General features: G+C 37.1%; 1 protein-coding gene across 1 annotated transcript in view; it reads left to right on the top strand.

The window, feature by feature from the left end:
- Positions 1-13,215, top strand: part of LOC130603180 (tetratricopeptide repeat protein 29-like) — a 78,669-nt gene that overhangs the window by 16,557 nt on the left and 48,897 nt on the right. Inside the window, exons 4-5 of the mRNA XM_057416735.1 lie at positions 3,059-3,150; positions 10,379-10,502. Coding sequence (XP_057272718.1) covers positions 3,059-3,150; positions 10,379-10,502 — 216 coding nt within the window. The remainder of the gene's footprint in view (positions 1-3,058; positions 3,151-10,378; positions 10,503-13,215) is intronic.

A 13,215-nucleotide genomic window follows, 5' to 3' on the forward strand; every position in this document is an offset into this window, starting at 1 on the left:
TTTGGAACCATAAAAACTCCTTTTTCTCTTTCTCCCTTTCTTTTCCATTTCTTTCCCCATTTCTCTTTCTTTTCACCTTTCCCTTTTTCCTTTTTTTTTTAACTCTGCATACACCAAAATAATACTGGATAGCATATAGGACAGTTGTCTGCAATGTGGAAGACAAAGTTAGAGTCTTCACCCTGCCACCTTCCCACATTCTGCGTAAATAAGAACAAGCAGTTGAAATCCACTGTTCATTTCTTTATGACTTTTATTGTCATTTTATTTTGGGTTTTTTAGCCAGCAATTCTACTGTAGACCCACAGAAGTATGAAGTTTGAGACAGTGTGCTTTGTCATACAGAGCCAAAAATTAATTCATTATCAGAATCAGTGCAGTTTTCAGAATTTTTATGTTGTTAAACTTATCTTACATTTTCTTTTCAGAGGGAGAAAAAAGTGTACATTATTCTGATCTGTTCAACTGCATATACAATGGTATTTTTCTACTAGTTGCTAGGAGTATCAAACTCTCTGAAACAGTATGGAAATTTTATAATGGAGTCCAGCATGATCAGGATAAATTTATTGCAACAGCTTCCTTCCTCAGAAATCTTTGTACATAGCAAAATAATACTAAAATAAAAAAAAAAAGAAAGGCATTTTGCCCCTTCAGTAACTCTAAATCTCTGAAAACGTTGTTACCAAGATGACATTTTAATGCACAATACTGAAGGAGATGAATGTTATTTTAATAATGACACTTTTGCTTCTCCAACGTTTACATGTTAATCCAGCATTTCATCCAGCCCTATCTCCACTTCTTTTTCTATCCTGAATGTTGAAGTTAAGGCATGAACCATAATTGAGGAGGCTCCTCTGCACTTGCTCTACATAAATGGATACTGAGCAACTGTAGTGTACAGGGGCACTGCACAGCTCTTTTCCATCAAGAATACATCCCTTTCTGTGTCCGTATGTAATATATGAAGCTGGAGGAGTTACTTAAAATACAAGCATATTTTGTATTATATTTCTACTTCTAATACATGATATTTTCTATTGTAATTTATGAAGATTTCCTCCCTTTCATGTAGATGATTTAATTATTGTTATTTAATCATTATTTAGAGTGAAATGTCTGATTTGTATAACATAGTAGTAATCTGGGACCAAAATGGGCACTTTTCATCAATACAAATAAGTGGCTTTATTTATTTACTTACTTCTTTCTAGCAACTGTTTCAGGGATGCAGTGAACCAACTTTTTACTCTAACTACTCTGTCTAGGTTTTCCCTTGGTTTTAGCTGTACTTTTTAGGCTTTTTCATATCTTTAATAAAAAGAAAAGTACAGTAGCCCAAGCCTTAGGCACCAAAGTAAAATTCCTGTGCTAGATAGTAACAACCAGAGGCCTAGTTAAATATTGCAGAGGACAGTTTAAAGTCTTTCAGGATTTCAGTCCTGTACATAAGAGTTTTGGAAACCTCCTGACACTTTTATGGTAGGTTTTCTTATATGGACACAATTACTACAACAAATGTTGTAGCTCCTCTGGGTTAAATGCAAACCCAAGAACTGTTTTTTGGACACTTGTGTGTATCTCTGATATCATCCTGGAGTATTAGAAGGACACACTACAAGCTTTGACAACTTTGAGTTTTGGGCGAGTTCTGAACTGATGTGACAACTTACTAACTGAGGTGCCTTTATGCTCTTTTTGTCATCTTGTGCATTGAAAATGACTCAATTGAGAATGACTCAATTGAGAATGACCTTCAAGTATAACATGCAATGCTAATGTACCCGAGAATATAACTGGTAAGAAAGTACTTGAGTATGGTAAGTAGTGCAGTGCATATTAATAAATGCTACTTTTTGTGCAGAGCTTATATAACAAAAAAAAAAAGAAAAAAAAAAAGAAAAAAAAAAATAGCCTTGTCCAAGGATACTCCTGCATGGAGTAAAACTCTTTCAAGAACTAGCAAATCTGAGTAGTGGAAACTGGTAGAAATGGTGACATCCACAGCATTAGCATACACAGCTTATTTTCTTTTGACCCGTGTACTTTTTTCAATGACAGGGGATGCAGTCTTAATAGAAAATGCCCTATCTTTTATCTTAGTTTAAATAGGCATCTTGGGGCATGCACGATACTGTCATATGTCCCTGGGTATCTCCCATCCCCCTTCAGAGCTGGTAAATGACATTCACTACTCCTTTCTTAGAAATGTGCAAAAAGGATTTCCATAGATCGTCTTTGGAGATTTGCTGTTTCCTCATGTGTGTAATAGGTTGGGTCAAGCAATAAAGAGGAGGGAGGAAAGAATAAGATTTAATTTTATATGTACTCTCCCATCATAACCATTGGAAACAAAAGGGCTGAAAAGAGAAATTATGCAATAGTAGTGATGGCAGTGTTAAGATCACACATTTTTATACAGCAACTGTAAGCCTATGGTTAAGGAAGTGGTCATGATAATGGAGCATTCCCAGCCAATGTTAACAAACTGCTTGTGTGTGTAAATAGTCATAAAAATAACAACTTTATCTGCATTTTTTTAAGGCAACATAAATTAAATGAATAGCCTATAAATTATTGACTTCCCGTGCATCCAGATTCTACTAAGAAAAGTTGTCAAGTTGATAGTTTAAAGAAAGAAAAATATTAAGTTTATTTCATCTTATCATTCTAAAACACTATGAATGCAAAAGATACCATCTTCAGGTATTGATTATCAGACATTCATAAAAGCACAGCCTCTTAAAATCTTTTAAATTATGGATAAGGAAATTTATATTGTGAATCAGGTAATATCCCTTTGGCTTTTGCAAAGTGCTAAAATACAGGGATTTAAATGCAGGTTATATCTCTTTAATTTGTAATTATTGAGTAGTTTCAAATAACTATAAGTCATGATCAAAAACTAGTCCCATTACAGCTAATTAAGGAAGAAATGTACAACTGGGAAAACTTTCAATTTTGTGTTTCATATGGACAGAAAGACTGAAAAAAAAAAAAAAAAGTATAAAATCTTAGCATTGTATTTATTGGGTTTTATTTTCCTGTTTCACAGACTTTGGACACCTCTGTAAAAATCTTCACACCACTTCGTGATTCTGCTGGCCTAAGCAGAGCATATGCAGCTATAGCCAAGATCCTGGTAAGGTAGGTTAGGACATCCTTGTCAGTGCAGATTCATTCAACTGTGAAAGACTTAAATTGTTAGAGGTCTGTCACTTCCCATTACTGACTGCTTAAATTTTAAGCAGTGCCCTTCTTGCAGTAAGTGACCCTTTCATGGAAAGTTATTTGAAGCTGGTACATATTTTCTAAAGTGTATGATCCAAGCGTTTCTTTACCTGTAAACTATAATATGTCCTTTTCCCCTCCCTACTTTGGGAACTGTGGTTTTTTGTATGTTTGTTTGTTTTACCCAAGACTGGGAGAGATCTTACTGGAAAATGGGAATCCAGGCATATTTTCCAGGTTAAAAAGACTTTAAAGAATGTAACAAGCTTCAGCAGGTGTCTCAGTGTAATCTCTCTGAGCTCTAAGTTTCTATTTATTGTACTTTCTTCTGTGGAAGAATTTCTAGTTTGTACATGTGTAACTAGATACAAATTTGTCACAAATAAAATGTTTGTCTTCAATGTTTTCCTTTCAGCATCTGAAATTAAAATCTAATTCCAGGTGAATTTTTTTTTAACTCTTCAACTTGTTACACAAATAATTTTGAAATAAAGTTGTCTAATGTAATTATCTTATGAAATAAGAAACATAAAAGAGGTTAAAATTAAGGTTGCAACTTATCCTTGATTCCTCCTATGTTTGGGGACTTCAGTGCATATGATGCATGATAGAGGTTGGCAATTTTTTTATAGAGGAGGACTTCTCACTAGGTTTATTTCAGCGTACAGAGAAAATTCTCCTGTCTGAGTTAGCTCCCTTTTCTCTCAGAGCACATAGGGGCTAGCAATAATCACAGGTCTCTTCAGTTCCCTAATATATAACTTACAGCTACCACCCTCATTGTAAAATATTTCTTCCTAACATCTAATCTAAATCTACCCTCTTTCAGCTTAAAACTCTTACCCACACAAGGGTATCACAAGGGTATCACAACAGGCCCTGCTAAAAAGTCTGCCACCATCTTTTTTATAAGCCCCCTTAAGGTACTGAAAGGCCACAATAAGCTTTCCCTTCAGGCTCAACAAGCCCAACTGTCTCAGCCTGTCTTCATAGAAGAGGTGCTCCAGCCTTTCTGCGGACCTGCTTCAACACCTCCCTGACCTCAACATGTCTTAGCATAGCTTCTGGGAGGATCTGCTCCATGATTTTTCCAAGCAGAGAGGTGGGACAGACAGGTCATTAGTTCCCATGGTCCTCATTTCTACACTTTTTAAAAATAGGCGCAATGTTTCCCTTTTTCCCGTCACCAGGCACTTCACCTGGCAGCCATGACTTTTCAAATGTACAGCCAATTCTCTTGGGACTCTGGGATGCCTCTCATCAGATCCCATAGGCTTATGTATGCTCAGATTCCTTGGGTATTCATAAACCTGATCTTCTCTTGCAGTGGGAGGGATTTTGCTCCCCTAGTCAACATCTTGCAGTCCATCCACTTGAGAGGCGTTAAAAGAGAGGTTGCCAGCGAAGACCAAGACAAAAATTTGTTGCGTACCTCAGCCTTCTGCTGTCTGTTGTTACCATTTTGCCAGGAGTAGTCATCAGGGGGGTATGCTTTCTTTTCTGGCTGACATACCTTTAGAAGCCCTTCCTGTTATTCTTTGCATCCCTTGCCAAGTTCAGCTCCAGCTGTGCCTTGGTCTTCCGGACCCCATCCCTACATAGCCAAGCAGCATCCCTATAATTTTCCCAGGGTATGTGTCCCTACTTCCACTGCCTGTGCATTTTCTTCTTGCCCTTTAGTTTGACATGCGGGACTTGACTCAGCCACGCTGGTACTTTGCATTCTTTTCCTGATTTCTTACACCTGAAGATTGAGAGCTCTTGTGCTCTATGGAAAGCATCCTTAGAGATCTGCCAGCTGTGTTATGCTCCCTTGTCCTGAGGACGGTTTCTCAAGGGGTCCTATTGACTAACTCCTTGAAGAGCTAGAATTTTGCTTTTTCAAAATTCAGCATCCTGACTTTATTCCTCACCTGACCCATATCCCTCAGGACTGTGAATTCCGTCAGTGCATGATCCCTGCAGCCCAGGCTGCCTCCAATCTTGATGTCATCAATTAGCTCATTTTTGTTGGTGTCTAACAGCGCCAGTATCACATCCCCTCTTGCAGGGCTGTCTGTTAGCTGGCTTAAGAAGTTAGTCTCAATGCAGTCCAGGAGCCTCTTGGATTGCCTGCAGCTCACTGTGCTACTTTTCCAGCAGATGTCACTATGGTGAAATTCCCCAGCAGGACAAGAGCCTGCAAGCGCAACGCCTCCTGTAGCTGGAGTAAGAAGCCTTCATCAGTAGACTCCCCTTGATTGGGTGGCATGTATTAGATGTTTCCTTTGCTGCCTTGGTCTCTAATTCTTACTCATGAGCTTTCAACCTGCTTATGGCTATTCTTCAGAGACAGCTCTTCACACTCTATCCATTTCTTGATGTAGAGGGAAACCCTTCCACCTCTCTTTTCTTGCCTGTCTCTTCTGAACACCCTGTAGCTATCAATAGCTATACTTCAGTCATGGGATACATGTCTCAGGTAAGATATATAATCTGTCTGTGGGCCTTATGTCTTCTGTAATGCTTGAACTCCATGACTGAGGATCGTAAGACTTGTGAAGCTTTTATCCATTTTCTTCAAAGGCCAATTCTGTTAGGAGGTGTAACAGATCATGAAACACCATTCCATAAAACCCATTCATTCATTGTTTTAAGTAGAAATGGATAAACTCCATTATAACTTTCACTATATCACAAGCAGCAGAAATAGCTGAGTAGTCTGTAAAGTATCTCTGACATGAGAAAATAGCACAAGCAACATTTGAATTGAGTGTTGAAGAAGCTGTCCAAATCAAGGCTGCTTTCGATTATCTTTGAAAGGCTGTAGCAACTAGGGGAGATTTCTGAGGACTAGAAGGTTGCAAATGTCACTCACTTCTGTCTTCAAGGGAGAGGATCCAGGAAACCTCATGCTGGTCAGCCTTGCTCTTATCCCTGAGAAGGTGACAGAGCAAATGATCCAGAAGCAATTTTCAAACATATTAAGGACAAAAGGGTGATTAGATTTAATAATCCAGGGAATTTGTACTTCACCAACCTGATAACTTTCTATGATAAGATAACTGGCTCAGTGGATAAAGGAAAAGCAGTGGATGTTGTTTCTCTCAATTTTAGCCAGGCTTCTGTCATTATCACCTATAACCTCTTCATAAATAAGCCGATAAAATATGGCTTAGATAAATAGAAAGTGAGGTACACTGAAAACCAGCTGAGATGCTGTTCTTCGAAGAACTGTAAACAGCAGCATGAGGTCCAGTGGGAGGTTAGTTAATAGAGGTGTACTCAGACAGTAGTACTGACACCAATACTGATTACGATCTTCATTAAGAACCTGGATGATGTGACCAAGTGCATCCTCAACCTCTTTGCAGACAATACAAAATAGAGGAGAAATGATTGATCCATACATAGGTGGCTGTGCTGCCCTTCAGAGGGACCTCAGCAAGCTGGAGAAATGAGCCAAAGGCAGTCTCATGAAGCTCGGGAGTGGGAAATGCAACATCCTGCATCTGGGGACAAATAACTCCAGGCACCAGCCTAGGCTGTGGGCTGACTGGCTGGGAAGGAGCTTGGCAGAGCAGGACCTTCAAAAGTCACTCAAAATTCCACAGGCCTCCTCTAGCTGACCTTGCTCTGAGCAAGGTGAATGGAGATAGCTCTGGAGATCCCTTCCAATCTTAACTATACTCTGATTCTGTGTTGCTGTCTTAAGCAGTCCTAGATAAATTGTTTTGCCATGTAATGCTCTCTGGCAAAACACTTTTGGTAACCCAGTGTGATGAATATTTCAGGCAAACCTACTTCTTAAAATTCAGTAACAGAATTTTTCATGAACAAAATCATGCTGATCTGACTCTACTGATTCTTCCTTATAGGAGGAAAAGGCAGAGAAAAATGGTTTGAGAAGCCAGCGTAGGGACATTTAAAAAAACATTTCTGTTTACTTTCACACCAAACTTTTGGATATTTACTTGTCTGATTTATAACAAGCAAGCAAATTTCTGTCAAGCCTGTTCAGAAAACATTGGATAAGTGCATGAATACATACTGTTGGTGACATAATTTCCATACTCGGCTTGATCACTTTTTCTTTACTTGTATTTTTATCTGATCTAGGCTAGACTTGTGCAAATAATAATTTGATGTGTAATGTCTTTACAAAGAAAAGATGGCTGTTTCTCTAAAATAATATGTTTTAAACATAACATCTGAGAGTTCACACTTACTGCCTTGTGACAGGTTGTAGGAAGTCAGCTGAGCCTTCCTAAATCACTCAGAACTTGTCTATAGCTTTGGAATATTTTGTGAAATCTATTCCAGATGTTTTCACAGACCATGGGAAACTAAAAAACTCTATCATGTGCATTTAGGCATGTCATTTTCTAGGGAAAAATCTGACATAATAGCATCGTGTTCTTGACTTATTCTGCAGGTGTCCACCATGGTAATGACTTCTTGTGGACATATGATTTATACATCCAATTCAATCACATGAGCAATCCTATAAAAGGTGCATATTTTCATAAAAGTCTAATAGGGGTAAAAATCTCATAGGGCATTTTAGCATGAAACTGGAAAATGAGTTGCTGTAGATCTGTAATCTCTTCTGCTGAAGTCATCATAACTGATCTGTGGGATCATGAATGACTATATCTTTTGGAAATTACATTTTATGCATTTAGAGAGGTGATGTCTAAGGAGATAGAAAGTATATGGCTGTATAAAATAACAGGTAGGTTTTTGAAGGAGCTATAAAATATTAGCCCTTTGAGTAGGAAAGACCTGTTCATCGTGTTATTGGGTCTTGTACAGGATAAAGTGTTTCAGTAATCCTTCTAGCATACTTTAAATATCTCAAGCTGGAGTGCTTTTAAAAGTACTTCCTTTGAAAAATTGTTAAACTCTACCAACCGATTGCTAGTTGGCATAAGTGAAGTTCTAACAGTGAGGAATATCTTTCTGATATATCAAACTGATTTCTGTTTGAAAGAGGTTATATGCCCTAGCAATTTTCATATTTTCTATATGCAGAGCATAGGTTTTTATGTGAAATACAAAAAATGACCAAAAACACATCAGAACATTTCTATTAATTCATGAAATTAGGAAAACCTTTTTACATTTTCTCCTGTCACTGATTCCATTTGCTTTATTACTTTCAGCCTCTAGCCCGCAAACTTGGTGGCACAATCAACAAACCCCTTAGTGGCTGTTTCATCTCTGCTCTATTTGATTTCTCCACTCTGAGTAAATGATTAAGTTTTCATGCATTGGTTCAACCAAAATCTATGTTCACTCAACCACATCCTTTATTGATTACTTCTACTGCAAACAGTAGGCCAAGTGTGATATACATAATTGGACAGTTGTCAGGGGATGTGGGTGTTAACAGTCCTGTTTTCCCAATTGGAAATTGGAATCACCTTGATACACAAATATTCTGCACTGTTTCATTCTCATTCCTTGGACCAAGGAGTCCTTTTCCTCAGAATATATTTTTTTAACTCTCAAAGGTCTGGTTGAATGGATTTAATGATTATACCATATAATACGCTCTTCAAGTTGCACCTGTGCACTGCATATAGAAAACTAGAAAAACTGGAATTAATATTTGTCTAACACTTTAACCTTGTCCTTTAACTTATATAAATCATATGCTGTGTTTCTGTGGAGGAACATTTGATTTTCTCTTCTTAGGAAAAAAAAAATATTTAAAAAAATGTGTTTCTAATTCTAAAATTCAGAAGCCTTTTGATGCTTGGCAGATGTTTACAGTACAGCATATTTAATGTTCTCATTATATTAAAATACTTAATTAGGAAACTGTAGTAAATCCAGCTCTGCTTATTGACAACTAAGGTTTATGGTAGCTTATAACATGTGGTAGCTGGTTTGCAGTGTTTTAGCATCTTTTTCTAGGAATCTAGCTCATCTCAGTCACATAGGTAATCACTGCAATATTGTAAATTTGCAGCCATGTTTTGTTGTGTTTCCTATTCTGGCAGGGTCTATCCTGTTATAATTACTCTAATGGGAGGGAATTGCAGACTTCTGACAGATTTTGAAAGCACATATCCCTAATATAGTTTATAATAAAAACTATAATGTAAATGAACCTCAGTCATTTGCTGCAGGAAGATAACTTTAAGGTGTTTTAAAATGGTGATAAATAAATCACAATTCTTTATCACTTACAGGAACTTCTATTTCTTGAGTTTCTTAATTAAGCCTAGATTTTTCTGGCTTGCTTGGTGGCTTGACATTTAGTATGCTACACTCCTACATTAGTGACTCAAGTTCATGGCTAATATTGAGGTCAGCTACAGCAACGCTTAAGCCTTAAAGGGAAAAAGAGCGTAGTGCCTTACTCACAAGCAAACCTAGATATCTATCTTATGTCTTGTAATCATACTGCAGAGATCGTCTATTGTTAATATGACTAGCTTTATTAAAAAATAAAGGAAATCTGCAAATGTTACTGTCAAAGTACATTAGCCAATTTTCAACTTAGATTCAGCTGTGACCTCAGGTTGCTCTGATCTCACTGGGATTTGGGGGTGACACCTGCAATCCACAGTTTATAGGTTTGCCTGTGTGATTCCAGCAGCCTTTTATCCACCCAGCCAAAGTGCAATATTGCATTCAGGGAAAGGCTGTTATCCCCAGAACTAAGAGACAGCACTGTTATGGAGCTACTGCTGCACCACCAGGGTTCTAGAGCAAGAAACGGCATCTCTGAATGACAGGAGCCCAAAAAAGCCTTAGTGAAAAACTAGCCTTTTACCTTCTTCCCCTATTTTTTCAGGATGTGGGGTCCTGCTATATTGAAAATATTATCAGCTGCTCAGTAGAAAAACCTGGAAAAAATGGAAACTCCAAAACCCCTATAAAATAATCCCCTGCATTTTCATTTGTGGCCGTAAAATATGGCACCATATTCAGAAGAAAAACTTTATTTCACTTAAAGGATCCAGTTCTGCCCTCAGGGGTTCTGTGTGGACTCGTCTTGTTGGTCTCAGCACAGGTAGTGCCCAGATGACTATTTCGGAAATAAAGTCCAATCATGAATGAGTCATCACAAAGTTGCTTCAGAACAGGCAGATAGTTCTTCAGCATTTGGAGAAACCTTCTGAGTGGTTTTTGTCCCTGTCCTTTGCTTCAGTCAGGGAAAAGCAGCTGAAACTACAAAGCACTTGGAAGAGTTCATGAAGGCTGCTGAGAACGCTCATCTAAGACAAAGCCTGGTGGATGCATGTGTATTACTTGGGAATATTTACAATGAAAAAGTAAGTATTGGTTGCAGTAACATGTCAAACAGTTGGGTTTAATTCATGGTAAAAAAACTAAGTTTGCATAAGAGATGGCCCAGAATGATTTCATCCAGGTGTTATGTCTTACAAGATCTACCAAAGAAAATATTGTGTGACTAAATAAAATGTGCCATAAGTTTTTGGGTGAGGTGAAAAATTCACACCATATTTAACGCATAGGGGTTTGTTCTAGAAAAGGTGAATAAAAATTCCAAATTCAGATTATGGAAAATTTTCAATGTTGTGAAAATCTGCATCCAAATCACCATTCAAGCCTCATATGCCCATAAAGAGTTAACGCAAATGAAATTTTATTGTACTACACATTGAAATTCATGCTTTTTTAAAATGAATGTATACTATATTGAGTATTAATAAGCAGTATTTTATTTTAGCTTTTATTTTTTCTCTACATTCTCTCAGCTAAATTTAAAAAGTGGGTGCTATCAACAAATAGTTTGGCAAAAGTCTGTGCTGGTAGTGTGCTGGTAGTGGAAGTGCTTTTCCTCCTTTATGCCTCCATCCAGTCTGATGGCTTTGATTTGGCCTGTCTAAATGAATAGAGAGTCATTGATAGGCAATATTAAATTGAGACAGAGGTGACTAAGAAACTCCTTTATTATAGTTTCTAAGGTCTTTTGAAGTGCTTCTTTCAGACCCATGTGTCAGTCACTGAATGGTTCTGGGATGGATCCTGCAAAGGCAGCAGCTCTGTTGGCAGCCTGTTTGACTAGCGATTTCCATGCTTACTCTGTCCCTTACCGCATCTAGAGGTGTAGCACTTGCACTGCAGTAGCACTTTTTTTAAATGAGAAGAGTTAAAAACATTACTGCAGAAGTGAAAGATTCATGTTGAGCTCTCAAACACCTATTTTAGAGCTGAAATCTTACATGAAATTATTTAGATATAATGAGTAATAAAAACAATGTCCTGCAGCCTGTACACTGTGGAAATTAGGAAACAATTCCACTATGAACAAAATAAAACTAGAAATCCCATTTCAAAACCACCCTTTCTAGCTTCTGTGCCCTGATTTTTGTCAGAATTTCTTTTCCATGTGTAATATATTGAAGAGAATACTTGCCCCTTTTCACTTCCACTACCATCAGATGCCTTTGGGTTTTTTTCTGGATTTCTCTTACAGAGAAATCCCACTACCAAAGCTGCTGGCCCATTTATTTTTTTTCATGAGCTGTAGAAAAAATTCTTACTCTGTTCCCTGTATTAGCTTAAGAGGCTTCTATTGTACATATATTCTTAGCATAAATGCTAAATTTCACATTGAAAATCAAGTTTTGAGTCCTTGAGAACTTGCTAAAGTAACTCTAAAATGGATCTAAAATTTAGAAGAAAGTAGAGTGATGTGACAGTGGCTAAATTATTCTACTCCAAATTCAAAAAATAATTAACTAAATTCTGCTTAACTATATCTCACTGCTTCTGCCACCATTGCTAATAATCAGTTCTATGAGAACTGATATTTTAAGAATTAACCACTTTTTGGTTATTATCTAAATTATCCTTCACATTTCAGAATTTGCTGCCTTGAACTGAGATAGTGGTGCAGAAGAGAAGAAAGTTAGTAACTTAATCTAATTAATTTACATAAAATATATAAATTAAACATAAAAAAAAAATCTTCTCAAGATTTACAATTCCCTATATTATACACCATTTTTTCTGCAAGGTCAGTAATGTTTACCAAAACTGAATCTAAAGTACCATTTCCTCTCTTGGGTCACTGCCTGCTTGGTGTCAGCTGTCATCACCAGTATTCCCTAATTCATTATTAGGGTATTTTTATTCAACTCTGTACTTCCCTGGTGACACAATTTGCAGTAGTACTATCCTTTTCATCGAATTAAAAGATATCTCCATTTATACCCAGATATGTCCTTAGGGAGCCCTTAGTAAACCAGGTATATAACTTTTACTGCTCTTCATAAAGTGACTTTGACCAAATTCACTTTGTTCTGTCCATGCTGTTGCTGTATCTTTACATTTCTGTCGTCTTACTATTCCATCATCATCACTGTCTTTCTTTAATGCTGAACAATTGGTTCATGCTTTCTAGACAGGCTTGGTTTACCCGTATGTTTCTTGTTTCCTAAAATGCCTTGGTTTGTGTAGTGTGCAAGTATTAGGTCTAATTTCTCCCAGTTTAAGTAATTTAAGTAAGTTAAGTAAGTTAAGAGTTCCTTACTTAATATGCAAACTCTGTCAGTTAACACGACACAGTGTTATTTTTCATTTTACTTTTCTCAAGTTTCTTAGCCTGATTTGTTGTATTCCTCTCACTAATTGCATCGCTTAACCTATTATAGTTCTCATGAGTATGATATGTAGATGTTTCTGCTTTTCATCTATTATCCTACTGCTTATTGTTCATTATTGTATCCCCATATGCCTGAATCTGCTCTCTTGTATTAAACAAAGCTTAAAGACTACCTGAATTTCTGTTACTCTTTCCTCCTTTTTAAATTACATGCACATTTTAGCAGTTATATAAATTTTGATCCCCAAAAGTAATATCAAGTGCAACAGGTATCAGTTGGAGTCTCTCCTCCTGGTTTATGCTCTATGCACAAGGAAATTTCAAATTTATTAAATTGAGCTGAGAGTGAAAGAATACAACATCTCTGGAAATGTTTTCACTCAGGAAGTTTGTGCCATCAGGGCAGCAGAATT

The sequence above is a fragment of the Pezoporus wallicus genome, unplaced genomic scaffold, assembly GCF_028554395.1.
Source record: "Pezoporus wallicus isolate ANWC-B61680 ecotype Strahan unplaced genomic scaffold, APGP_CSIRO_Pwel_v1 contig_7904, whole genome shotgun sequence".
NCBI classification, from domain to species: Eukaryota; Metazoa; Chordata; class Aves; order Psittaciformes; family Psittacidae; genus Pezoporus; species Pezoporus wallicus.